The sequence below is a fragment of the Electrophorus electricus genome, chromosome 23, assembly GCF_013358815.1.
Source record: "Electrophorus electricus isolate fEleEle1 chromosome 23, fEleEle1.pri, whole genome shotgun sequence".
Lineage (NCBI taxonomy): Eukaryota > Metazoa > Chordata > Actinopteri > Gymnotiformes > Gymnotidae > Electrophorus > Electrophorus electricus.
In genome coordinates this window covers 4,639,531-4,663,119 of record NC_049557.1, presented here as the reverse complement: position 1 = coordinate 4,663,119, position 23,589 = coordinate 4,639,531, and the positions used below count along the sequence as shown (strand labels likewise).

General features: G+C 37.9%; 3 protein-coding genes across 5 annotated transcripts; 1 reads left to right on the top strand and 2 right to left on the bottom strand.

Moving 5' to 3' along the window:
- Positions 1 to 795: 795 nt before the first annotated feature.
- aldh9a1a.1 (aldehyde dehydrogenase 9 family, member A1a, tandem duplicate 1) lies at positions 796 to 5,708 on the bottom strand. Of its 2 annotated transcripts, none has more exons than XM_027016060.2 (12): positions 5,601 to 5,708; positions 5,031 to 5,187; positions 4,625 to 4,770; positions 3,751 to 3,880; positions 3,442 to 3,576; positions 3,108 to 3,304; positions 2,670 to 2,810; positions 1,970 to 2,158; positions 1,764 to 1,851; positions 1,536 to 1,677; positions 1,321 to 1,433; positions 796 to 1,200 (listed from the first exon to the last, which is right to left on the bottom strand). In XM_027016060.2, the coding sequence occupies exons 2-12, from the start codon at positions 5,179 to 5,181 to the stop codon at positions 1,106 to 1,108; spliced, it is 1,527 nt and encodes a 508-aa protein (XP_026871861.2). In that variant the 5' UTR covers positions 5,182 to 5,187; positions 5,601 to 5,708; the 3' UTR covers positions 796 to 1,105. The 2 variants fall into 2 exon arrangements, with proteins under 2 accessions (XP_026871861.2, XP_026871862.2); XM_027016061.2 differs by having other exon boundaries at positions 5,512 to 5,601.
- Positions 5,709 to 6,174: 466 nt separating this feature from the next.
- tmco1 (transmembrane and coiled-coil domains 1) lies at positions 6,175 to 8,586 on the bottom strand. Its single transcript, XM_027015978.2, has 7 exons — positions 8,396 to 8,586; positions 8,170 to 8,247; positions 7,976 to 8,035; positions 7,802 to 7,848; positions 7,626 to 7,693; positions 7,337 to 7,481; positions 6,175 to 7,109 (listed from the first exon to the last, which is right to left on the bottom strand). The coding sequence occupies exons 1-7, from the start codon at positions 8,463 to 8,465 to the stop codon at positions 7,011 to 7,013; spliced, it is 567 nt and encodes a 188-aa protein (XP_026871779.1). The 5' UTR covers positions 8,466 to 8,586; the 3' UTR covers positions 6,175 to 7,010.
- Positions 8,587 to 11,296: 2,710 nt separating this feature from the next.
- On the top strand, positions 11,297 to 23,556 carry uck2a (uridine-cytidine kinase 2a). Of its 2 annotated transcripts, none has more exons than XM_027015991.2 (7): positions 11,297 to 11,488; positions 15,799 to 15,958; positions 17,663 to 17,759; positions 18,477 to 18,619; positions 18,808 to 18,905; positions 20,078 to 20,126; positions 20,723 to 23,556. In XM_027015991.2, exons 1-7 carry the CDS (start codon positions 11,384 to 11,386, stop codon positions 20,857 to 20,859), a joined length of 789 nt encoding a protein of 262 aa, XP_026871792.1. In that variant the 5' UTR covers positions 11,297 to 11,383; the 3' UTR covers positions 20,860 to 23,556. The 2 variants fall into 2 exon arrangements, with proteins under 2 accessions (XP_026871792.1, XP_026871793.1); XM_027015992.2 differs by lacking the exon at positions 11,297 to 11,488 and adding an exon at positions 12,207 to 12,258.
- The last annotated feature ends 33 nt before the right edge of the window (positions 23,557 to 23,589 follow it).

Genomic DNA, 23,589 nt, shown 5'->3' with positions numbered 1-23,589 from the left:
ACAATTGCTGACTAGAAGAGAGCTAGTAGTGTTTAAATGAGATCACTTTGGCAAGTCTTTTAAGATCAATTTCTAAGAATTCAGATAAGGTGCATTCTGGTGCACTTTGACCAGGTCCGTGGGGGCTGTTGACCTTGTATTCCTAATGGAGGAGATTTTATTACCAAATAATTTGGCCAATTTATCACACTTGTAATTAGGAAGTACTAATGAGATGAGTGAGTGGTTAACCAGCTTTTCAACTGTAGTAAAAAAAAGAATTTAGGATTATTTTGGTGGGCATCAATCAGACTTGAAAGGCAAGATGCCCTCACTGTTGATCCGCATGTTGAGTTCTGTTTGCAAATTTTTAAAAATGTCAGAGTGGACAGAGAGCTTCCTGTCTCCATTCTTGTTCCATTTTCCTGCAGTCTATCCAACCTGAGTAAAGGAAGTTACTTTATCCAAGGAGTTTTAGACCTATAGTGCCTTGGTTTGTTAGAGGTTACAATCAGTTTATTTCCAAAACAATATTTAGTATCAGTTTATGTTTTGAATATGAACTAGTTTCACCTCTGGTAGCTTTCAACGCACTTTGCACCACTGATAATTGACCTCTGTATGGGACATCATGTTTTTCTAAAATCCTTGTGAAATACACGTTATTGTCCCCTCAAGGCATTTATTTTTTAAAACTCAAAACAGAAGTCTGAGGGGACAAAGTATTTAACTTAAATAATAAAAATAAAAAGTTAACCCATCTTTACCTTTGTTAAAAAGACAAAAAGGTAAGTGAGAAACTAATCAGACAGAATATTTGTGTAGAAAATGTTACTTTATTTTCCACATTGACAAATTGCAAATTGTTTAGGTGAAGTGTATGGAAAAATTGGTTTTGCTGCAGAGTATAACTGCAAGTTGTATGATCTATGGCTATTAGGCACTTGGTATTGATGCATTTTGTCTGGCTATAGATCAAAACCATTTCAAAAGGTGCTCCAAACAGGAACCTTTAGAGGTTTAAAATACTGTACAAAAGTACAAAAACTAGAAATCACAGCTTTACTGAAGCTTGGAAGCCACATTGTCACGGGCTTGTGAAATTCTATGGCTCATTTGTAATCCTTTAAAAGTGGCACTCCACATCTCCCATTTCCACCACAACGGTTTTCAGCTGAGAATAGTACTCAATGGTCACCATGCCATTCTCTCTGCCAAAACCTGAAGAGAGGAAACAATGTTGATCCGTCATGTGCCCTGATGGACTGCAGTTTACACAAACACCAAAAAAGGAACCATTATAGCATCATTATTATCGTCACTAAATTCTACTAGCTATACCTGACATCTTGTAGCCTCCAAATGGGACTTCCACTGGACTGACATTGTAGTTGTTGATAAAGCAGGTTCCTGCTTGAAGGTTTTCAGCCACTCTGTGGGCCCGAGCTATATCCCTAAACACAAGCAGAATTCAAATGTGAATTTCCTGAGAAAATACTAGAGTGAAAAGTCTTGACATGGATAAAAATATGTGAGGCTGGCAATAGTGATTTTACCTGGTGAAGACTCCAGAGGCCAGGCCGAAGGTGGTGTTGTTAGCCCTTTGCACAACTTCCTCTTCTGTGTCAAATGGCAAAACAGACATCACAGGTCCAAAGATCTCCTCCTTCACACAAGTCATGTCATCCCTGCAGTTATCTGTGTGTGATGACAGGACACATTACATCAGTTCAAGCTCATAACCTACACCACCATACACAAGTCATGCATACTACCTTACTAACCTAGCACACAAGGGGACAAGAAATAACCTCCTTTCAGTTTGGGATTACTGGGAACATATGGCTCTCCACCACACAGCACCTTGGCTCCCTAAAACAAGATGCAATACATTAAAAAAGTTCCTTTGACACATAGTAAGCACCTTTATATAAAGTAAAATACGGTCCAGAGGTTGAGTTAGTTCATGTTAAAGAGTGTGCAACAATACCTGTTGTTTCGCTTGGTTAATAAAGCCCAGCACTTTCTCCATATGGGGCTTGCTGATCAGGGCTCCCATCCGTGTGCCCTCCAGTAAAGGATCCCCAACAGAGATGGCCTTGGTCTTTTTCACCACCTCCTCTACAAATGGCTTCATAATCTCCCTCTGCACAAACACCCGTGTCCCATTGCAACACACCTGCAATAATAAATCAGAGCATCATTACAATATTGCCTCTGCTTATTCAATGTTGGTGTCCATTCAACTAGTGAAAGTAGTTAAAAGCATTTTCCTTCTTTCAGTGTTTACCATTTGTAGTCAGTCAGCATTCTGTAATTTGTCCATCTTACAGCAATAAAATGCCATCTGATATTAAAGGCACAATGGACTCGTCAGAAGTCCCTGAATCAGCATGCATAATATATGCAATCACAATAAAACAGCGGTATTCAAATCTGGACCTCGAATCCAAATCTGGTCCTGGATTTTGTAATCCCCTGAAGTTGATTAAATGGTTCATGTAACTGGTTGGTCACTGTCATCACACCTGACTTCTGGATAAAAGGAGGTTGGAAAATCTGTTAGACCTGAACCTTGAGGACCGGTTTGAATACCTCTGCACTTAAGCATACACATGCATCAATAAATATACATAAGCAAACATAATACCCATTTCAAGGCAGGAAAATATTAATACTGCAATTCCAACCTCTCCCTGGGTAAGGAAGTTGGCCATGAGAGCTCCTTTGATGGCATTCTCCAGCTCACAGTCCTTAAAGATGATAAGTGGTGACTTTCCACCCAGTTCCAGAGTCACCTGCTTCACTCCTTTGGCAGACATCTCCATTACCTTACAGATGGTACATGAATCAACAGCTTTTATACTCCATGTTTCCCCTCACCTGTGCCCTCCCCCCCCCCCACTAAATAGAAAAACTCCTTATTGACAAAGGCACTGGCACTGCTATAATCCCGTGCTTGATATTTTTTTACATAAAAATTTCAGGGCAAATTTACTTAAATCAGTGTCTTTGGAACAACTGGGTTAACAGAATAAATGTACAAGTCTACTGCTAAGATCATGTAAATTCAATTTAATTTCAACCTGAAATGTATTTGCTCGTTAAAGTATTCCTGTCATTTTTACCTTCTTGCCAGTTGGCACACTGCCAGTGAAGGACACTTTGGCCACCATAGGGTGGTGGCATAGCAGAGTTCCAGTCTCTGCGGCTCCCTGCACCACATTAAAGAGCCCATCTGGTGCCCCAGCCTCCTTATAGATCTCAGCCAAAATGACTGCAGTCACTGGGGTCATGGGAGAGGGTTTAAAAACCATGGCATTACCTTAGACGAGAAAACAAGACGGAGAAAACAGTCAGCCTCAGCTCCTCAGAGTGCAACCAAAGCACCAGTATAGCTCTGGGTGCTTTTGATATGTCAAAATAGAGATACACCATTTGACAGCAACACTGCACACATACCACAGGCGAGTGCAGGGGCTGATTTCCAAGCAGCAATTTGGAAAGGGTAATTCCAGGCTCCAATTCCCACACACACACCTAGTGGCTCCCTACGAGTGTAGGCAAAGGAGCCTCCAGGAAGCTGAATATGCTGGCCTGAATATGTGAAAGAATACACCTTGCAGAATCACTACAAAACATTACATATAAAGCCCTATACGTCATTACAGTTTCACAACTGGCTCAGGCCTAATGATTTAGACATACAACTATTACTCAATAAATAAACACACCATGCATTTGTGCAACTATCAGGTACATGGAGATTACCTGCTAGTGTTGGAGCAATGCCAGCAAAGTACTCAATACACTGCCAGGCCACATCAATATCTACTTCAGCTTCAGTGATGCATTTGCCATTGTTGATCACCTCCAGTCGTGCTATTTCAGATCTGCGCTCCTATTCATATGGAACAAGACCGTTACACATTCTGAATACGCTCATCCTAAATGCAGCCTAAAAGCCAATTACACATGCAAGACCCATGTAACCCTTCCAAAGCATATCAACACTGCAACTTTTTGAAGTGCCTACCACAAAACAATACAACCTGAGGCTATGTACAACAGTTTTTGGTGAAAATATTCTTTGGATCCAAAGAACAATGCACACTTGTGACTTCCAGTCATTTTTTGTTTTTTGTTTTTTTGTTCAGAGGGTTCTTTACAAAAAGCATAATTTTTCACCATGAACCGTCATGTCTACAGAAAGTAGCTTTGTACAGGGGAGATGTTGAAAGATTAGTATGATTTTAAAACAGTTACAATACTACAGCTATGTTTGCTCCAAACAAGGAAATTCCTACCTTTAAAGACATTGAAGGATAAACTTATTTTGGGCATTATAAGTTTGAAGTTGTTTTTGCATTCACTTCTTGGACATAAAATGCTGCTCAGATACCTGACATTTTTCTTCTTTGACATGACATTAAAACTGATGTTACACATACTACTTGAATAGCTGCTCTGAAAGAAACAAATAGCATCTATAAGTGTAATCTGAAAGCAACATCGAAGGCAGGGGTGGGCTCTTGGTCATAAAGTCTTACAAAGGTTTGCAAGAACTATACAATCGATTACAGCAGGTTTAAAAAAACAAAACAAAACACCCATACGCGACTCACATTAATATCGGCTTGTATACCCTAATAATACGAGCAGCCTCCAGCATGATCCGAGCTCTCTCCATCCCAGCCAATTTACTCCATTTCAAGAAGGCAGAGTGTGCACTCTTTATGGCTTGGTCTACTTCCTCTTCCCCACAGGGAATCATGTCACACAGCACCCGACCTGGGAAAGCACAAAATAATTTACACAGCACCCGACCTGGGAAAGCACAAATAATTTATGGACACACCCACACATGTTCAAAAGAGAGTTTCCCCACTGTGCTTCAAGACTTGAGGCAGAGTTTATAGGCTATTGCCTTTGCCCTGACACTTAAGAGTATTAATTAAAGGGTATAGTTAATCAGTGACAAAATGCGCACGACACCAAAACTGCGGCAGTGATTCGTATGGCTACACGTAGATAGTTGGAAGTTATCTTACCAGTTGCAGGTTCATAAACCGGTTCAGAGTTCTTTGTGTCCTTGGACTTAACTCTCGCGCCACCCCAGAAATTCAGCGGCTCTTTGACCACTAGATTGCCAGTGGATACATTTCGATACTCGGGCAACGAAAGACACGGTTGCTGAGCCATTATAAACTGTAACGTTCACATATAAATACAATGTGTTAATTTCAGTAAAGGGCGGTAAAAAACAAAGAAAAACATGTCTGCCGATAACTAGTGTTGCCTTTAAACGTAAACACCAAACGCAGCAGTTTGCAACTACACCAATGACTTATCAGTTATGATTAATTATGATGCATTCAGTTTTCACAATTCATGTTGCGGCTAGCCGTTAATAAGTGATGTTACGCAACACTATGATCATAAAGCTATACGCCAAAGCTACTGCAAAATTCAAATATCAACTGTCTAGTTCGTTAGCTATATGACATTATGCACATGAAGTCCATATCGTACTTCACTAACGCTAGATCCAGTTACTGTTAACTGTCGGTTCCTTTTTTCCACAGCTTATGTCCCTCTTCAAATATAAATCACAGCGCTACCTTGACGTGAAAGCCTTCGCAATGGCGTATCAGTAGACGGGCCTGCAGCTGTATGCAGCTCCTTAAGAAGGGAACATGAAGCACGTTTACTCGTCTGGGTATCCAATCATATCCAGCCGTAGATATACCTACGCTGGCTTTTTACATAAGAGGGCGGAATACACTGAAGTGGCATGTGATTTTTAAAACTACAGTTTATGCTTTTAATGGCATGTTTAGTTTAGTCTATATCTAGCTGTTGAGCTGTTTAAAGTACCGTCACGCGATCACCGCGCAAAAAGCCGAATTTTTGCGATCACTTTATCTCCAGGTGGCAAGATCCACACATTGAAGTTTGCACGTAACGTGCACGAATACGGCCTTTGTTTTACTATTCGCGCATGCACAGGGTACCGAAGGATAAATCTTATTTTTACAAAGCTTAGACGCAATGCAACATTTTAAAAACTGCAAACATCTTACTGCGGTGACTGGAGATGCTTTATTACTTTAGTAATTAGTGTGTGTAAACAAATATCACCACCATCTGGACCATTTCTTGCTCAAGATCTTATTGAAAACCACGTAGTCATGGTGATGTAAGATTCTATTTTATTTCAGTACGACACTTCAGTACCTTAAAATAGAATTAACAATGCATAATAGAAAATGAATACAACTCAATGTTTTTATTTCACTTCCTCGCACATAAATTAATGACCAAACTCCTAAACAAAAATAAGTCTTTGAGTTTAAATCTTAAAAGGTAACAAAAATGTATGAGTTGTAAAAAAAAAGTATTACTTGTCTGTCTAAAATCCGCCCAAAAGTACAGATTAGCATCAATTTGTTTTCTGTAGTAAAATGAAAAACACTGCAATCGCCACCTGCACTTTGCAGGATGATCACAAATGATTCAACGGTTACAAATCCCATAATAAAAGGACTAAACATTACCATTTAACTGTAGGTGAATTAGTCGGTAGTATTCTTTCTCTGTATTCCATACTGTTTGCCTAAGGGACCAATAAGAGGCTTGTCACAAATGCAGAGTGAAGATTTCTAACAGCTGACTTGCTTAATAATTTTTGGTGTTACATAGCAGTGCATGACATTCAACACTTAAGTGAGTTAGTTTACTGAAAAGTTGTGCTAATCCCCAAAAAACAACGAATTATTGGTTATTATATCGTTACAGCTGCTATGCTTTCCATATGACAATTCTCTTGTCATTTAAAATCTTAATACATAACCTCAGAGTTATCAAGTCCCAAAATTATCTGATTTGTTCAACCAAATCAGAAAAAATACAGTGATTGCAGTGGTAGCTTCATTTAAATATTGTTCTCATAGTGTTGGATGCTTGATGTGCACTAGAGGGAGCCATTTCCTGCAGCCAACAGAAGAGAGCTTGTTTATTGTCCTCAGAGTTTATGAGAATTTGGCAGCTTGTGGAGGAGGTCCCAAAAATCCACCAGCTTGTTTGGTGGCAGCACGAGATGGAGCCAGACCCAGAATCTTCTGAATGTTCTGAGGAAGGGGTTTAATGATGAGACCGCAGATAAATTAATTACAAATGCAGAATTAATTGAAGCAATCTGGGGAACACTCATGTACAATACAAAGAAAAACCTTTTTAAAATCTGGCCATTCTATAGCACTTTGAAATGTTTAGATGAAACTACTGCTCTTTACCTCTGATTTCACATTCACTTTTTATTCTGCCGGTTAAGCAGTGGTAGACCTTTTAGGATTACCTGTCTAATGGACATGGTGCACAGAATGTAGAGAAAGATGAAGGAACAGTCAGTGTAATCTTCCCCCAGAAGGTTACGGTGAGAAAGGCCCTGGATGTAGGACAAAGGAACGAAGGGCAGCTTCGCTACAACTCGACCATCAAAGCTGAAATTAACAAGCAAACACCACCACCACCACCACCACCACAAAGATCAAAAACAAAAGCACTTCAACAACTATTATTGAACAGTGCATTTAAAATGCATGACAACCAACTGTTGCAGTATTTAAATCAGTAAGTTCACTTACATAGAATTGAACATGCCCATTAATGCTGTAAAGCAGAAGCCAATGGCAAACATAGACTTCATCCGCACCTATAATACAAGATTATTTCAATATCAGAATATGGTTTTGGTGCAAGTTAAAACAAGAATCACACGTTTGATACACATACATAAACACAGAGACAAATATTGTTTTACCATTGAGAGATCTCTATTATTGTTCTTCAGTTTCTCCTCCTGTCTCTCTATTCAACAAAAAATAAATAATTCCGTTAATAGATAAACTCTAGCACAGACGTTAAGAAGATTACCTAGTTAGGTGAAGATACTGCTCGAGAACACACAGTAAATATTGCCCCCCACGTAGCATACCTATCTTTTTCTTCTGTTGACGCCCAGCAGACTCCGTGATTGTCTCCTTCTTCTTCTCAACTTAACCAAACGATGGGATTAAAACAAAATTACACATTTAATCAGATGCATTTTCTAAATCGTAAACTAACCTTACTGGTAGTTATGAAGTTAGCAAACGCTAGCGTCATACAAATATAGAAAGCAATGCTTACGCTTTTTGCTTTGTTTTTCTACTTCGGCTTTGAGCCTCTTGTATTTATCTGTGCGGTACACCAACACCCAGGTTATACCTAGACAACGACAATAGTGAGAACAGACGACAAGTTAAATACCAGAAAGACAGGAATGAGGTTAAGATCTCTAACTAGCTAACTAGCTGGCTAGGTCGTAAAAAGTAGCTAGCTAGCTAACTAACAAATCTAATGACATTTACTTTACCTTCCGCCAACAACGCTGTACAAACTGATATAAAAACTATAAGTATCGTGTCTGCAAACATAGTACTCATAGTGCCTAACTACGAAGCTGTGTAATTAAGCTATATAATGTTAAAATATGCGACCGAGGTCGAAATAACCACTTCGGTCAATTACCAGCGTCAGCATTAAGTGACATTTTCTTTGCTGGTGATTTTCTTTGCTGTCGTGTCGGCTCATTTCCCTCTAGTGGTCGTAACCTACATCACAGGTTTTGAAACAACATGGGATGCTGTATGCAGTTTACGTTCTGGGGTAACCTACAGATACATTTATTTAGGTTTAAATAAAGGGGAAAGCTGAGAACATGGAACAAACCTTTAAACACACATACGGATATATAATGGAAAGAAAATGGTCAATTGCGCACCTTGATCCTTTGGATTTGAACTTGTGTTTTTCTTCAGACTTTTGGCTCTTGCCAAGTTTATATATAAAATTTGATCTGCAAACAAGTTCTGTTGTAAACTGACATTTATATATTTGATTTAGTATTTCAAATAAGGAAAATGTTTGGATGCATTAATATATAAATAACTGATGGGTCATATCAGTATCCTTCTATGAAACTGTACACAATCTATAATTGTAGCTTGTTTTTGTTTATATATTTACAACAGAAAGTGGCATGCACATATTAAAACTGACTTTGAAGTATCTAAGTAATCATTTTCATCACCTTAGTGGAGGTGAGTAGCCTTTAATTAATAATTAATAGACAATAACGTTAATTCACTGAACAGGAAAGAGGAAAGCAGAAAGAATGGCTGATTATTATAGAGATGCAAGTTTTTTATAGCAGCCACTGCTCATATTCTTTTGAAAACTGTAAGGCTTTTCACTTAATGCTGTATCAATTAGGCTATAGCAGGACAGTGAAGTATAACTACATTATAAGAAATAAATATACTATCTGCTTTGAAGGTGTTTTTAACATAGTAATGTGTTATATGTTGTTGTTACATGAAGAGTGGTAACTAGATATGATTACTATATATTATTATTAAATATCCCATTGTTTTTACCCCCATATTGTCATTACACGTAGACCTACAAGCTGTGAGAAAAAGTGAGTTGGATGTACTTATTGTAGATATTTTGCACTTCTTTTAAATGTTTTTGATCAACTAAACTGGTGATGTTATCTACAGGCCCACTATAGTTCCATGTTGAGCTATCTGTGCAGTATCTCCAGCCCATTCTTTCCACTTTCTAGCAAATGAAGAATTACAGTTCATTGATCTAAAATCTCAAAAACTGAGTGTGCCTTTTGTATACAAAGGATTTACGCTCACCTACCACTTTATTAGGTACACCTGCTCAGTTGCTCATGAATGCAAATATCTAATCAGCCAATCACATGGCAGCAACTCAATGCATTTACACATGTAGACATGGTCAAGACGACCTGCTAAAATTCAAACTGAGCATCAGAATGGGGAAGAAATGTGATTTAAGTGACTCTGAATGTGGCATGTATGTTGGAGCTAGATGGGCTGGTCTAAATAATTCCGAAACTACTGATCTACTTGGATTTTCATGCACAACCATTTATAGAGTTTACAGAGAATGGTCTGCAAAAGGAAACATGTCAAGTGAGCAGCAGTTCTCTGGCTGAAAATGCCTTGTTAGATGACAAAGGTCAGAGGAGAATGGCCAGACTGGTTTGAGCTGTTAGAAAGGCCACAGTAACTTAAATAACCACTTGTTACAACTGGGGTATGCAGAAGAGCATCTCTAAATGTGCAAAACATCAAGCCTTGAAGCAGATGGACTACAGCAGCAGAAGAGCACACCGGGTGCCACTTCTGTCACCTAAGAACAGGCAACTGAGGCTACAATTTGTGAAGGCTCACCAGAATTGGACAATAGAAGATTTAAAAAAATGTTGTCTGGTCTGAGTTTTGATTTTCTGCTGCAAAGTTCAGATGGTAGGGTCCAAAAGTGGTGTAAACATGAAAGCATGGATCCATCCTGCCTTGTATCAATCGTTCAGGCTGCTTGTGGTGGTATAACGGTGTGTGGGGGATATTTTCCTGGCACACATTGGGACCATTTAATACCAGTTGCGCATAATTTAAACGCTACCTGAGTATTGTACCACATTTATCACTTTACAGTCCGCTTGTCTTCTGATGGCTACTTCCAGCAGGACAGTGTGCCGTGTCACAAATCTCAAATAATCTCAGGCTGGTTTCTTGAACATGACTCTGTGGGCCACTGTACTCAAATGGCCTCCAGTCAACAGATTTCAGTCCAACAGAGCACCTTTGGGATGTGGTGGAATGGAAATTTCCATCATGGATATGCAACTGCATGATTCAGTCATGTCAATGTGGGCCAAAATCTCCGAGGAATGTGTCCAGCACCTTGATGAATCTCTGCCACAAAGAGTTAAGGCAGCTCTGAAAGCAAAAGGGGGTTCAACCTGGTACTAGCAAGGTGTAATAAAGTGGCCAGTGAGTGTAGATCATGAAATACATTTATCAACAAATAATATTGGCCTATAGATAGCATTTTAATAATATATTTGGGGCACATCTACAAGGTTCTAGTAACTAAAGATATATTACCAATCACTTATTAGAAAAGATATGGAGTTCTATATATTTCTGGAAAACCGGACTTTGATTTGTATTTTGTTCCTTTAAATGTCTTATGCATTCTGCAAGCAATTGTTTAGAAACTACAAACAATACGTTTTGTCATAGGAAGATGATCTGCCTTGTGTTAAGATGTTCATCACCAGTTAACCTGCGCTATTAATACTCTCACATCATTACCCGCATGCGTTCAACCCATCATATATTCGTCATTCGGTGGTTCAGTCAGTTCCACACATGCACGCACACACAAAGGAAAACGCTGGGCAGAACTGTGAAGAAGGTAGGAGGAGCGCCCGGTTTCCTAAAACCAGCCTTGAGCCTCTGCGTGTACAGTGACAGCAATCATGGCAGGAGACAGCGAAGCGAAGTTGGAAAATCAAGATGAAAACGAGAACGCTACCCGCCAGCCTTTCCTCATCGGGGTAGCTGGTGGCACTGCTAGCGGAAAGGTTGGCGTTTTCATTTTGTTATGCGGTTTGAAAAAAAATAAAAATAAAGATTTAGGATGCCTTACACCCTTATTCCACGTATCTGTGGATGACGACGCGGTGACCGCGTGGCTCATGTCAGACCCTTACATGTGCTTGCTAAAGGTTTATATTGTCCGATAAAACTTTTAGATTAATGCAACGTAAAATAGTAAATGGCCGGCTAATTATGTATCTAAACAGTCTAGTAGCCAGATGTGGCTTTATACGTATTTATTGTACTTCATTATATAAAATCCTAACTTTCTAAATTACAATTTTCTTTAGCTTTCTTTATCGTTAAACAACACTTAAGCAAACGATGGGGAGTGTAGACGCAAGCTAATAAATTAAATTCTGCCTATTAAAACTGTACCGCTGTATTATGTTTATCATAGCCGCATGGCTGGCCCACCGGTCTTCAGAAACTGCCAGACTGGTCAACTTGTTAGCAAGTATTTAACCGGAATAATTTCGTTTACGTCGTTCTCATTATTCAGCATCAGGGGGAATTTTCAAGATTACGAATCGCATGTAACTGTCAGATGCTTGTTACTAGTGTGTATAAAAAAAAGAAAGCACTAGGTTCGCTAGCTAGCCAGCTAGCTTTTGTTGTAATGCTTCCTTCCCTTGTTGGGCTATTTGCGCAGGTTGTTGGCAAACCTGCCTATAGATTCCGTCAGATTCGTTGAGTCAAGATAGCAGATTACCCGGTAGTGTCGTTTTAGTACGTCGGCACCTTCCGTTTCGAGGTAACGAGGTGAAAATGTTGCTGTGAAATATAATTAAGTTTAAAGCTGATCTAAACGTTTGTCTGTACATGGTGGAGCTGTTGGTCTTATTTTAAATATATCTCACACGGTCATAAAGAACAATGACCCTTTGTTTGAATGATAACTCTGTGTATTGTAATTTGAATTAGTTTGCACATCCGTGTATTAAAATGTCTTACTAAGCTCAATTGATTAATAGAGCTGTTAAAGGTAAATATTTGCGGAGTTGTTACAGGTAAACAGTAATGGGGTCAGCGGCACACTAAACTGAATTGATTTGCCAGTTCACTTGCTTCCTTACCCCTTGACGAGCTTCAACCAAGGCGATCATTTCCTTAAACTGCAACCCTTGAGCTGTGCTCTTGTACATTTGTCAAAATTGTCAAATATATTTTTACTCATAAAAATATCCTTTTGTGGTGTTAACACCATTGTAAGTCTGAGCCAAGCTCCCAAAACAGTATAATTCCAAAATTATTCCCACATTGGTTGCTTCTTCTATGCACATATTTACCCATGAGAGTGTTTTGGGTCTTTTCAGTGTTATGTACTGGAACACTGTCATATTACCAGCTGGCAGGTGTTTTTGCTGCATCTCTGCACTGCATTCAGACTGCACTGAAGGAAGTGCTGTTATTTGGCTGAGCATGTGTGTATAAGATATTGCTTGCTTTCGATCTCGGCTCTCTAAATGTTGTCTTCATTGTGGTCCTCTAAGGACACCACAGTGATTGATATTGAACATGCTACTTCTACTAAACACTTGACCTCATCAGATGTTTATAGTTCAATCAATGTATATAATTCTAAAGAATTATGAACACTGTTTTTTGTGCTTATGTTGCCAAACAGTAAAGCTCGCTTTATACAGTTTGCTTATTTATGCTGGATGTAAGAGTTTCTGTCTGGTCTTCTGATCTTTTTAATGGCCATGTGCCATGTCATTGGTGCTGGTTCCAGCATAGATGGCTTTGGCATTACATCTCTAAACTGCACTGTGGCCTGTTGGGTACACAGAAGAGCCCCAGACCAAGGCAGAAGAATGATTAGTCAGCATTGGCAAAGACTGGACAGTTTTCTTTCTTTTTTTTTGTTCTGTGTTTTTTTTTTTTTTTTTTTTTTTTTTTTTTTTTTTTTGTTTTTTTTGCTTTTGCTTGGCCTACAAGGTTAAGTCTGTGTGTGCAGGAATGGGCAGTGGTGGCCCAGAAAAGGGGTTTCCCATCTCACAGCAGAACTATCCTTTAAGGGGTGTGAGTGTGGGGTAGTGAAGCCCTGGGATGAAAGAAAAAGCTCAGTTTAAACTCCAGTTCTACCTTTTTTTTTCTTCTTCTTTTTTTTTTTTGTTCTCTTAGATTTGGAGCTTGCCAAGGTATAAGTTGACTTATGTGCCTGATGTCAATATACAGTAAATCCTTAATTCTGTTATGGTGCAAAGATTTAATTAGCTTCTCTGTGTACCCCTACATTCTACAGGCCTATTAGTAGCTGAGGGGGAAATTGCAGTGGAAATGACATGTCAGAGAGCATATGTTTTTAATTGCTTACAAAGTGTAGTAACATCTTGAGTGTTGGCGGATTATATGTTTAATGGATTTAAGCAGGCAGTGCTACAGTTGGTAGAAGCTTTGGAAGGTGTGGTGGTAAAGGATGCTAGGTGAATAGACAGGCCGGCCGGCCTGGTGGGTTCTGTCTCTGTGTCTCTTGATTTTGAATTTTGTAGTATAGGGGTTTTTGATGTTCCTATTACTGTACATGCTCTGTATCACTACCCTCTTCCAGTTTTTATCTATGGATTAACAGATGTCTTAATATCTTTATAGTTGTATCCTATGTTTTTACACTACTGTGACTCTGTACTCTGACTGCAAGTTTCGTTGGTTGACTCTAAGCAGATGTAACCAGCCCACTCTTGTTTGTCATTATAATAAGAATAGCAGTTTGTAAATACTGATGGGATAAGACTTCTGTTCATTCTCAGATTTGGTGAAGTGGTTATTACAGTACATTTTGTTTTTGCATTACAGTCTTATATATAGAACAAATGAAAACCATGCCGCTTTTACATATTAAAGATTAGGTGTTAAGTGTTGTTGGTTAAAACCAGGGCATCCAAATTATTCTGAGGATCCTTCCAGCAGTATCTAGACCATGTACATGTGTGGAGGGGTATATGATTGTGGGCGTCTGGCTTGGTGATTTCTGAAGTAGAAAATGCAACAGTATTTTGTTAGTATTCAAAAATATGAAAGTGTCTGATGTAACAGCTTTTCTGACATGTGAAAACATTTCAGCCAGATAACAGCTGGGGAACTTGTAACACCTTGGCTAACTGTACATGTCTTTCGGTAATTAAAAGAACAATGTCAATAGAAATTTTTGATAGCAACAACTCTTTAGCATGTCATCGTAGGGCTTGGTCAGTAACAAATTAGTATCGATTACATAAAGACAGAGCACCAAGATTTACATGCCTTTTAAAGAACCATCAGAGAACTATGCTATCAGTGTTTTATGAGTTTAGCAGACGGTTCAGAAGTGGAGTAGACCTGAGTCAATCACATCTGAAAGGCTCTGAAAGATTAGTTCAAAATTTTATACTGTACAGACCATAGAGAAAAAGTAACATATTGAAATCGTAGACAGAACATGGGGGAGAAGTGTTAGTCAGACAGAAGGTTGCCAGATGTACTCTTGCCCAGAACTGACGTCAGACCAGGGCACAAAACTAAGGAAGAGGATGTAACTGATTACTGTCAAAAGTATTTTAGGTACAATCTCATGTAAAAAGCAGTCATAACTAGAAAGAAATTGGAAGAGTGAATGTTTAGTTTACACTGAGTGATCACCTTATTTCCTTGACCTTAAAGTGAAGTATATAAATATAAGCATTAATATAATTTACATGCATTAAGTATATTAACATGCATTAAGTTACAAAAAAAAGAATAAAACCTTTACATTGCTGGGCAACCATGGCCTGCTCTTAACCAGTTATGTTACCTGGTGCTAAAATTGTTTAACACAATTCATGATAAAAGCTAAAACATTCTTAAAACATGGTCTGTGAAAGTGTGCCCTGCCAGTGACATATTGAACAATCTTTATGTTGGCTGTGTAAGTGGCACACGTGATTATTGGGCCTGTGTCTGTTCTTACATGGAGGTTGTAATCTCAGTTGTAAAACAAGTTGAATTTATTCATGTGGTCATTTTCTGACTCCAAGATTTAATGAATGCCGATGATATAATTCTCCTAAATCTCATGTCATGGAATCATAGTCAGTAATGAATTCTAGGAGTAACACCTATTCAAATCATTGATCAATTTTTGATTAAACCTAATCATCAGCTAAAGCATGGTTTACATAGATGTGTTTGAATAGATGAGTCCCTGATGCATTGCTAAATAACCTGTCATGATATCTGAAGGATTATTGTTTATTTTAGATATTTTACCTTACTTTGTTTATTTTGCATATTTGTCTTCTTTTATATTGTTTATTCTCCCGTTTCACCTCAGTCGTCGGTCTGTGGCAAAATCATGGAGCTTCTTGGACAGAATAAGATTGACCATCACCAAAGGCAGGTTGCCATCCTCAGTCAAGACAGCTTCTACAAGGTGCTCACTCCAGAGCAGAAGGCCAGGGCCCTCAAGGGACAGTTCAACTTTGACCATCCGGGTAAGTAAATTGAATTGTAATCACTGAGTTTGTTGGTTGAATACTTTTTAAAAATGATTTTAAAATGATAATTTAATGAAAATGCCTTTTCAATGCTGTATCACTCATTAATGACTCCTAATAATGACTTTACAAATTTGTTATATAAATAGATTACATCCCATTGTATTTTTTCTAATGTCAGTTAATTTATTGGCTACCTAGATAGCTAGTTGGGACTGAACCATTTTGTTTTATAATGTGACAAACATAGCTAGCCAGATAAGATCACTCAGATTTTACCATCAAGTTAACATGAAGTTTAAGCAAAGGTGATGGTAGGGTGTGGATCTTTTCACATGACTGACTGACTCCCCAATATTGTTAATTAATTGTGGCTTTAACAGTCACTGAAGTACAGACTGGACTAGCTAGCTAGTTTTTATTCATCATGGCAGAAAAGCTTACAAGCTCAGTAGCATTCAGCTGCAGCCCTGCACACTAAGTCCCTGAATGGACAGAGAGGTCCCTCGCTGGACGGAGTTATATCAGTCTTCAATGAAAATACAGGCTGAAGCAGCTGAGGAAATAAATGCAATAAAACAATAAAACCATAAAACCATAAGAACAGAAGTGCTGTCATTGGGTCAGTCATCTTTACATTTCACTCATAAAATATTCATAAAAAATATATACAGTTTGATTTAACCAATAATCCTTTGTCTGTATGGTATCATCCATCATTTACCAGCATTATTGAATACAGACAAAACAGAAACAACACATGCTCATGAAAATTTTAAAGTACATCATTCTAAAAAATAAATTGATTACTACATGGTAAGTCTACCTATATGACTTTATATGAATTTAATTCATTTGAATTTCAATTTCATTTAAATGATATATGAATTTCAAACTTCATACATAAAAGGTATTAGAAGCAACTTTTTATTTAACTGACAGTTTGCCAAGTAGCAAACTAGTTAGCCTAGCTTGATGATAAACATTAATTACAAGTCACAACATAATGTATTAGTTATAACATCAGTAGCTGGGTAATTTGCTAACTTCACATAATTTTCAGACCATGTATGTGGTTAGAATTACAAAAAAAAAAAAATCATAAAATGGATTGACTTTTTATCTTTTTGTGAAAATTACTATAAACAAAAATCTTAGTTGTTTAATCTTTTTTTTCTAGATATATAGATATATAAGTCATATACATGTTTTTTTTCATAAATGCCTGTTTCATCGTTGGGCAAACACTTCCATTCCAGATGGGGGTTCATGTGACTCTGGGTCTTTACCCAACTGGGGTTTGGTTAAACAGGAAATGAGTCTTTAGCTAGCTATCTACTGTTAGCTAAGGAATTGCAGTTAGACAAAGTAATGCAGTCAAACACAGTAGCTAGTAATGTTACTACTTGGAGATGACTTCATTTATACAGTCAGATTTTAAAGCAATATGTTCTATTAACTTATTTTTTGCTGATTAAAGTATTGCTTGATGTATCCTGTATATGTAGCAGTCTGTCTAACTTTGTACACTTGTGTGTGTGTGTGTGATTCCCTAACCGCATGGAGCTCCTCTCTTATCCTGCATCAGTTTGTCCCTTTATCTTGGGGATTATTCTGTGGACCTGGCTGACCTCTGACCAGTTTTATAAGTGCTCCATAATCCTTGTCTTTTTCATCCCTTTATTCCCTTTTCAACCTCAGATGCATTTGATAATGAGTTGATAGTGAAGACTCTGTGGGACATCATGGAGGGGAGAACAGTTCAAATCCCCGTCTACGATTTTGTTACCCATTCCAGGTCTGTTCTTGCTACAGTATCTGGATTGCAACAGCTGTGATGATTGCTATGGTTATTTTTTAATGAGTGGCAATGTTTACATGTACATAATAGACAGACTATGTTCTTAGTCTAAGACACTAGGCTCAGTATGAGCTATATAAGCAAGTTGTCCTGTCTACACATACCCCAGCATAACCTGACTCAGCTGTAACTTGACTGAGCTATAGTGTAATGCTTCCTTTCCAACGTCCAACTATACTCATGGTGCTGTCTCCTTTCCTAATAACCACACCGTTAGCTAATTATTGCAGTTAATAGTATTGCCCATCTTTTTCAGGTCTACACAGAAATGTACTCCATTTTACAAACTTGGAAATAGTCCAAATTAAATAGTCCTTTTTTATTATACCGATTGTTAAAGCTGTTACAGCTTTTACAATAGGTGTCATATTGCAGGAAATGCTGCAAAATGTCACAAAATCTCAGACTGAGGGCCATCAGATGAGTCTGGACCTAATGTCAGGCTAAGTTTGGATTGACTAAGACTGTGGTCAGATCAGGAAAATTGCACCATACTGTTTACGTGATTACAACCAACAGTCTGGGTCTGACAAATATTGGACTGTTGGACCATTGGTGTACATGTAAACAAGACGTGGGTACGATTGTGCCTTAGCCCGGATTGAGGAATTATTTATTTTTGTCTCTCATAGCCTTGGGCTGTTTTCCCCACAGGAAGGAGGAAACAGTGACTGTGTACCCAGCTGACGTGGTTCTGTTCGAGGGCATTCTAATGTTCTACTCGCAGGAGATACGGGACCTGTTTCAGATGAAGCTGTTTGTGGACACTGATGCAGACACACGACTCTCACGCAGAGGTGGGTGGGGCAGAAAAAATCCATTAGGAAACAAAAATCCATTTGGCTTATGTGGTTTCTGTACTTGCATGACATTGTACCATATTGGCTCTGCCATATGTGGTATTTCTTTTGCTTGCTTTTCATTATTAAGAAATTATTAAGAACTTCCAGGTTTGTCTTATTGTTTAGTTTGTTTGTTTTGTCAGTGTTGAGGGACATCAGTGAGAGAGGACGGGACCTGGAGCAGATCTTAAGCCAGTACATCACATTTGTGAAGCCTGCCTTTGAAGAGTTCTGCCTGCCAGTGAGTTCTGCCTGAAGGATTTCTCAGATTACCCTTTGTGAGCTAGCTACATTACTCCCAGTTAAAATCTTGGTGGTACTTATTGGTGTTCACTTTCAGAATCAACACAGGCAGTGTTTCATTGTAAGATGTTTTTTTCTTTAGAGAAATTTGGATTTGTTATTATACAATTATAAAAATTACAGGAAGTTGGACATGTCTTCTAGTAACACAGACTGTTTATCATTGTGAAATGTTGGAAGCAGGCAAATATGAATTAAAGACCCCTTTTGTGTTTCTAGTGGGAAAGCAGGTGTACAAAAAGCAAACAAAACAAAGTAAAAAACTGTTACTAAACCAAATTATTTACATATTAACAGGTTTTGTGTTTACACAGTGACTTTCACTGTTAGTTGTTACTAAGTCTCCTTATCATAAATGAAGCTCGCAAGACAGAAAGGTTTGAACTGAGGTCTGTGGTCATTGTGTGCAGTTTTTTTTTATTTGTTTGTCTTGTTTAACAACTACTCAGTTTAACTGTCTTCCTGTGTGTCTTCATATATTCCTGTATGCTTTTAACCACTCCTTCTCACTGAAGCAGGTGTTTTGGGTTTTTTTTTTGTGATGCTTTTTGCATTCCATTTTTGCAGTTTCTGTGACTAGTACATATGTAATTGTTTTCTTTGACTGTGTTTTCCAAAGAGAGATGGGTGTTGCTTTAAAAAAAACCTAAATATATTTTATATTATATTGTTATTAGTATAAAAGGGAAATATTAGAAACAATTAAGCATTGATTTTTTTTACTTAAAATACATCTTTTAGCTTCTAGTGTTTTTGGCTTTTAATAATTTTTTCATCTAATGCTCCTATATATACTCTTACCTAAAGCATGCATTATAAATTTAATCAAGGCTTATTGTTTTAGCCATTGTTTTAATAGTTAACAGATCTGCCTACATACTCCCATGTTTTCACATGGAATGTGTGTGCACCTACTTAGGCTGAAAACTGGGAAGGTTTTCATTGCTATTCACTTACTGTTAATTAGTGCCCCGCTGGGAAGGGGGTTCTTAAGGATTCATGAAGAGCACGTGGCATGATGCTGACAAGGAACAGGTTGTGTAATACCCACCCAACTGGGTATTTTTCTCAAGAGCTTTCCTAAAACCCTTTTTGTTTTTATTTTCTCAGACGAAGAAGTATGCTGACGTTATCATCCCGAGGGGCGCTGATAATCTAGGTGAGATTGGAGTGTGTGAATGCAGGCGTCTCTTATTTTATTTTTGCTGTTCAGTGTAATGATTGGATGCAGCATGACCATGGAACTGCAGAAATGTTTTGGTTTCATCTATCTCCCAGTCTGTTTTGGAATGCTGGATGTTTTGATGGAGCCAAGCAAGGCCATTCTCAGAGTCTGCACTGGGTGTGAGAACATTAACCTTTTTAGTTGGCCTGCTCTATCACTCATCTCTTTGATGTTTGGTTAATGCTGGTTTTACTAGTGAAACCGGCCCAGAATCTATATTTTATGGGAATGTAGTTGTGGAGGATTGTTATTCTGATCACTACTTAATACAAGTTGATTGCTTGCCGACAAAGATGATGTATGATTATGGCATAATATAATGTGCTATATAGTTCTGTACAAAATTTCGCCTAAAAGAGCTGGCATTTGTAATAACGATACCTCTTATGTTCATGTAGGTGTATCACCATTTTAAAATTAACAACTTTATTATATATGTGAGATATAATGTCTGACCCTTTTTTATTTATTTTTTTTTAAAAATTTATTTATTTATTTATTTTTTACCATCTGTTCCATTCTGTTTTCAGTTGCTATAAATCTGATAGTGCAGCACATTCAGGACATTCTGACCGGTGGTGTGACCAAGCGGCTGAACGGTTTCCTCAATGGGCACAGCACACCACAGAAACGGCAGCCATCGGACTCCAGCAGCAGACCACACTGACACCCCCGTGCCACCTGTCTCCTAGGGAACAAAGGCAGGACGGTAGTGAACAACTAGAGCGTGGAAAAGGAGGAGTGAGTGTACATACCGGCAAATAGCAAACACTGTATTGAATACAAGAAATGCTTTTGTTGTAGTTTTATTTTTTTTTAATTATTATTATTTTTTGGTTGACTTCTACTCTTGATTGTGAAGGAAGGATGTTCCTTGGTCGAAATTGTTCCAGGTCAATGCTGTTTTTTTTTTTTGTTGTTGTTTTTTTTCTTCTGTCCTACTTATTTATGCCTATTCCTAACCCTCTGTCTCCTCTTTAAGGGAGTGTTTGTGAAATAAAGGTGGAGTACAGGTGAATTTGCCAAAGGGACGCTGCTTTCCCAGACCTGCACTGAGTGCTTATGATTTGAATCGTACAAAATCTAAAGGCATTTCCGAAGCAGAAATATACATTTCACTTTTATCGCCTTCTCTGTGTAACTTTATATTGTCATAATGTTGCCTCCAAAGCACTTTTGGTGTGTTAGTAATTATTACAACCAAAAGTGCTCCCTGACCATCGCGCCAAAGGAACAGCCACTAACTTCATACCATATTTCAGTGACGGCTCATCTTTTCTATGAGTAAGTCAGGGTTGAACGTGTACTGTAAAGTGAAGCTCTGTGGCCTGGTATGAACACTGGCTTTGGTCTATTGATCTGACCCTCAGAGCCAGAGATTCTTGCAGCATATTAAAAGCAGGGTTTCCCCAACACCTTTAATAATCCTGGAATAGATACAGATTCAGTTATTCCATATTGGTGTCCTAGTTGTACTGTATTTTAATGCTGTGTGCTCCCATCTTTTAAATGGCCCTTAATAGCAAATTAAAAAGTCACTTAAATTAATTTTAAATTAATTTTCTTTATGTATTTACCTTATTGGTACTCTACATGCTGAAGACTGCTGTCAACAGCTTATTTTGACTGTTTTGGCAGACCATTAAGTTTTTTTTTTATGGTGGATTTTATTTTAGTTCTGATATTGTTCCTTAGGAAGTATTACATGCCTGTACCATTATGTTACTGCAATCAGTATGTTTTTTTTAATGTAAAAAAAGGTTTACCACAGAATCGATTTGGTTTCATTAAGACGTTTTCTAGTTTGTTGAAGGGCAAAAAGAGCACTCTGTTCTTTCTCAGGATTCTGTGGTTAATATTGGATAGCTTCATAGCCTAAGAAATGGTGCTCACCCTATCATGCTGTTCTGCATATGTTGTTTCAGGGACTTATACAGTGGATTAATGGATTTTGCTGTTCATTTCCATTTTAAGGGGGCATTATCATGTTTCACAGTACTCAGTGTTATGATGGAAAAGAAACAAAATCCCAAACCCATAATACTAATATTAACCATAACAGATCTCTTATCTGATTTTTCATTTTGTCAAAAATCATTACCCCCAGAAAAAAATTGTCAATCTGCTTGGTTACCTTGCTTTGTCTTTTCTGATGTGGCAGAAACATTTTCCCCCCTGCACTGCTGCTATGACACAGGGTCATTCATAAATAAATCAACGAGTGTAATATGTTGCACTGACGATTCACCAGTTGGTGGACACATTTCATTGTGATGTTTTCCGGGCCAGAGCTCAAATAAAAGTGCCCTGCGGTCAGGGGAAAATGGAGAAAGACTAGTTTGTCACTTGGTTAGATGAAAAGGTTACATTGTCACCTGGTTAGGTTTTGCCTGTAACCTTTAAACAAAAGTTGTTTAAAAAGAAAATTTCCTGTCTGTTTTTGTCTCTGCTCATGTTTTATGCACAGTATTTAATGTACACCAAAATCTGTGTTCTGATTCACGTTATTATTCACTAATTACCTACTGCCTGCGTGAGGCATACTCCTTTTAAACATGCAAAAATGTACACTTTAATCAGGTATACCCAAGGTTGGTTTCACATTGAGTTAGTAAAGTCTCTAGACCAGCTTCTTTGGGGAAAAATGCAATATGCCTTATAATAGCTGCTTGTGACCAACATTATGATGATAGAAGTAGAGGTCAATCAGTCATATTAAAAGACCCCAAATCACCATTTGATTCATGCTCAGTTCAGAGTCCTATGCGATTACAAATGATGAATACTACATAAACATTTCATTTTATTTTGCTGTGAGATGTGGAGTCCACTACAGAGGTTACAGACGTTGTGCAACACATTCATTGACTCTTACATTTTGTATTGATTACCCAAAAATGTATAAATGCTGATATAACCAAACTGGAAATGTGATGCTTTTTACTTTTAAAGGAGCTCAGAAATATACCTGGTGGACCACATACTTGATCGAATCTTAGATGAGTGATGCCATAAGGCCATTATCCTCGTAGTGCAAGCACTTAAGACTTTTGTGATGATTGATTTATTCGTGTGCAACCATGATTCTAGCTGTGATTAAACTGGACTCACAGAAGTCGCTGGAATCAATAGTTTTGCTGTCAAAGCAGCAATTGCAAGCGGCCTTGACAATGCATTTGTGCAACTGCTTTTCACTTGAAAAACATAATAGATTAAATTAAAAGCCGGGTCATGTTTTGCTCTTCTTTTGTAAGCATCTCAGTTATTCACAATGTATTGTAATGTACAAGTGTAAAAAAAAAGTAAAATAAGAAACGGCTTAAATGAAATGATAAAGAAATAATTATGAAATAAATTTTTGTACCATGCATCCATTACAGTCGTCTGTCATCATGTG

What these genes read in the sequence shown, in the direction of transcription:
- aldh9a1a.1 (XM_027016060.2), bottom strand. Translation starts at nt 5,181, where the DNA reads ATGGCTCAGCAACCGTGTCTTTCGTTGCCCGAGTATCGAAATGTATCC. An exon ending in GGTTTATGAACCTGCAACTG is followed by an intron (nt 4,771 to 5,030) that starts GTAAGATAACTT and finishes GTGCTTTCCCAG; the next exon opens with GTCGGGTGCTGTGTGACATG. An exon ending in CATTGCTCCAACACTAGCAG is followed by an intron (nt 3,577 to 3,750) that starts GTAATCTCCATG and finishes TCACATATTCAG; the next exon opens with GCCAGCATATTCAGCTTCCT.
- tmco1 (XM_027015978.2), bottom strand. Translation starts at nt 8,465, where the DNA reads ATGAGTACTATGTTTGCAGACACGATACTTATAGTTTTTATATCAGTT. An exon ending in TACAGCGTTGTTGGCGGAAG is followed by an intron (nt 8,248 to 8,395) that starts GTAAAGTAAATG and finishes GTCGTTGTCTAG; the next exon opens with GTATAACCTGGGTGTTGGTG. An exon ending in ATGGGCATGTTCAATTCTAT is followed by an intron (nt 7,482 to 7,625) that starts GTAAGTGAACTT and finishes TGTTAATTTCAG; the next exon opens with CTTTGATGGTCGAGTTGTAG.
- uck2a (XM_027015991.2), top strand. Translation starts at nt 11,384, where the DNA reads ATGGCAGGAGACAGCGAAGCGAAGTTGGAAAATCAAGATGAAAACGAG. An exon ending in CACACGACTCTCACGCAGAG is followed by an intron (nt 18,620 to 18,807) that starts GTGGGTGGGGCA and finishes TTGTTTTGTCAG; the next exon opens with TGTTGAGGGACATCAGTGAG. An exon ending in TTGAAGAGTTCTGCCTGCCA is followed by an intron (nt 18,906 to 20,077) that starts GTGAGTTCTGCC and finishes TTATTTTCTCAG; the next exon opens with ACGAAGAAGTATGCTGACGT.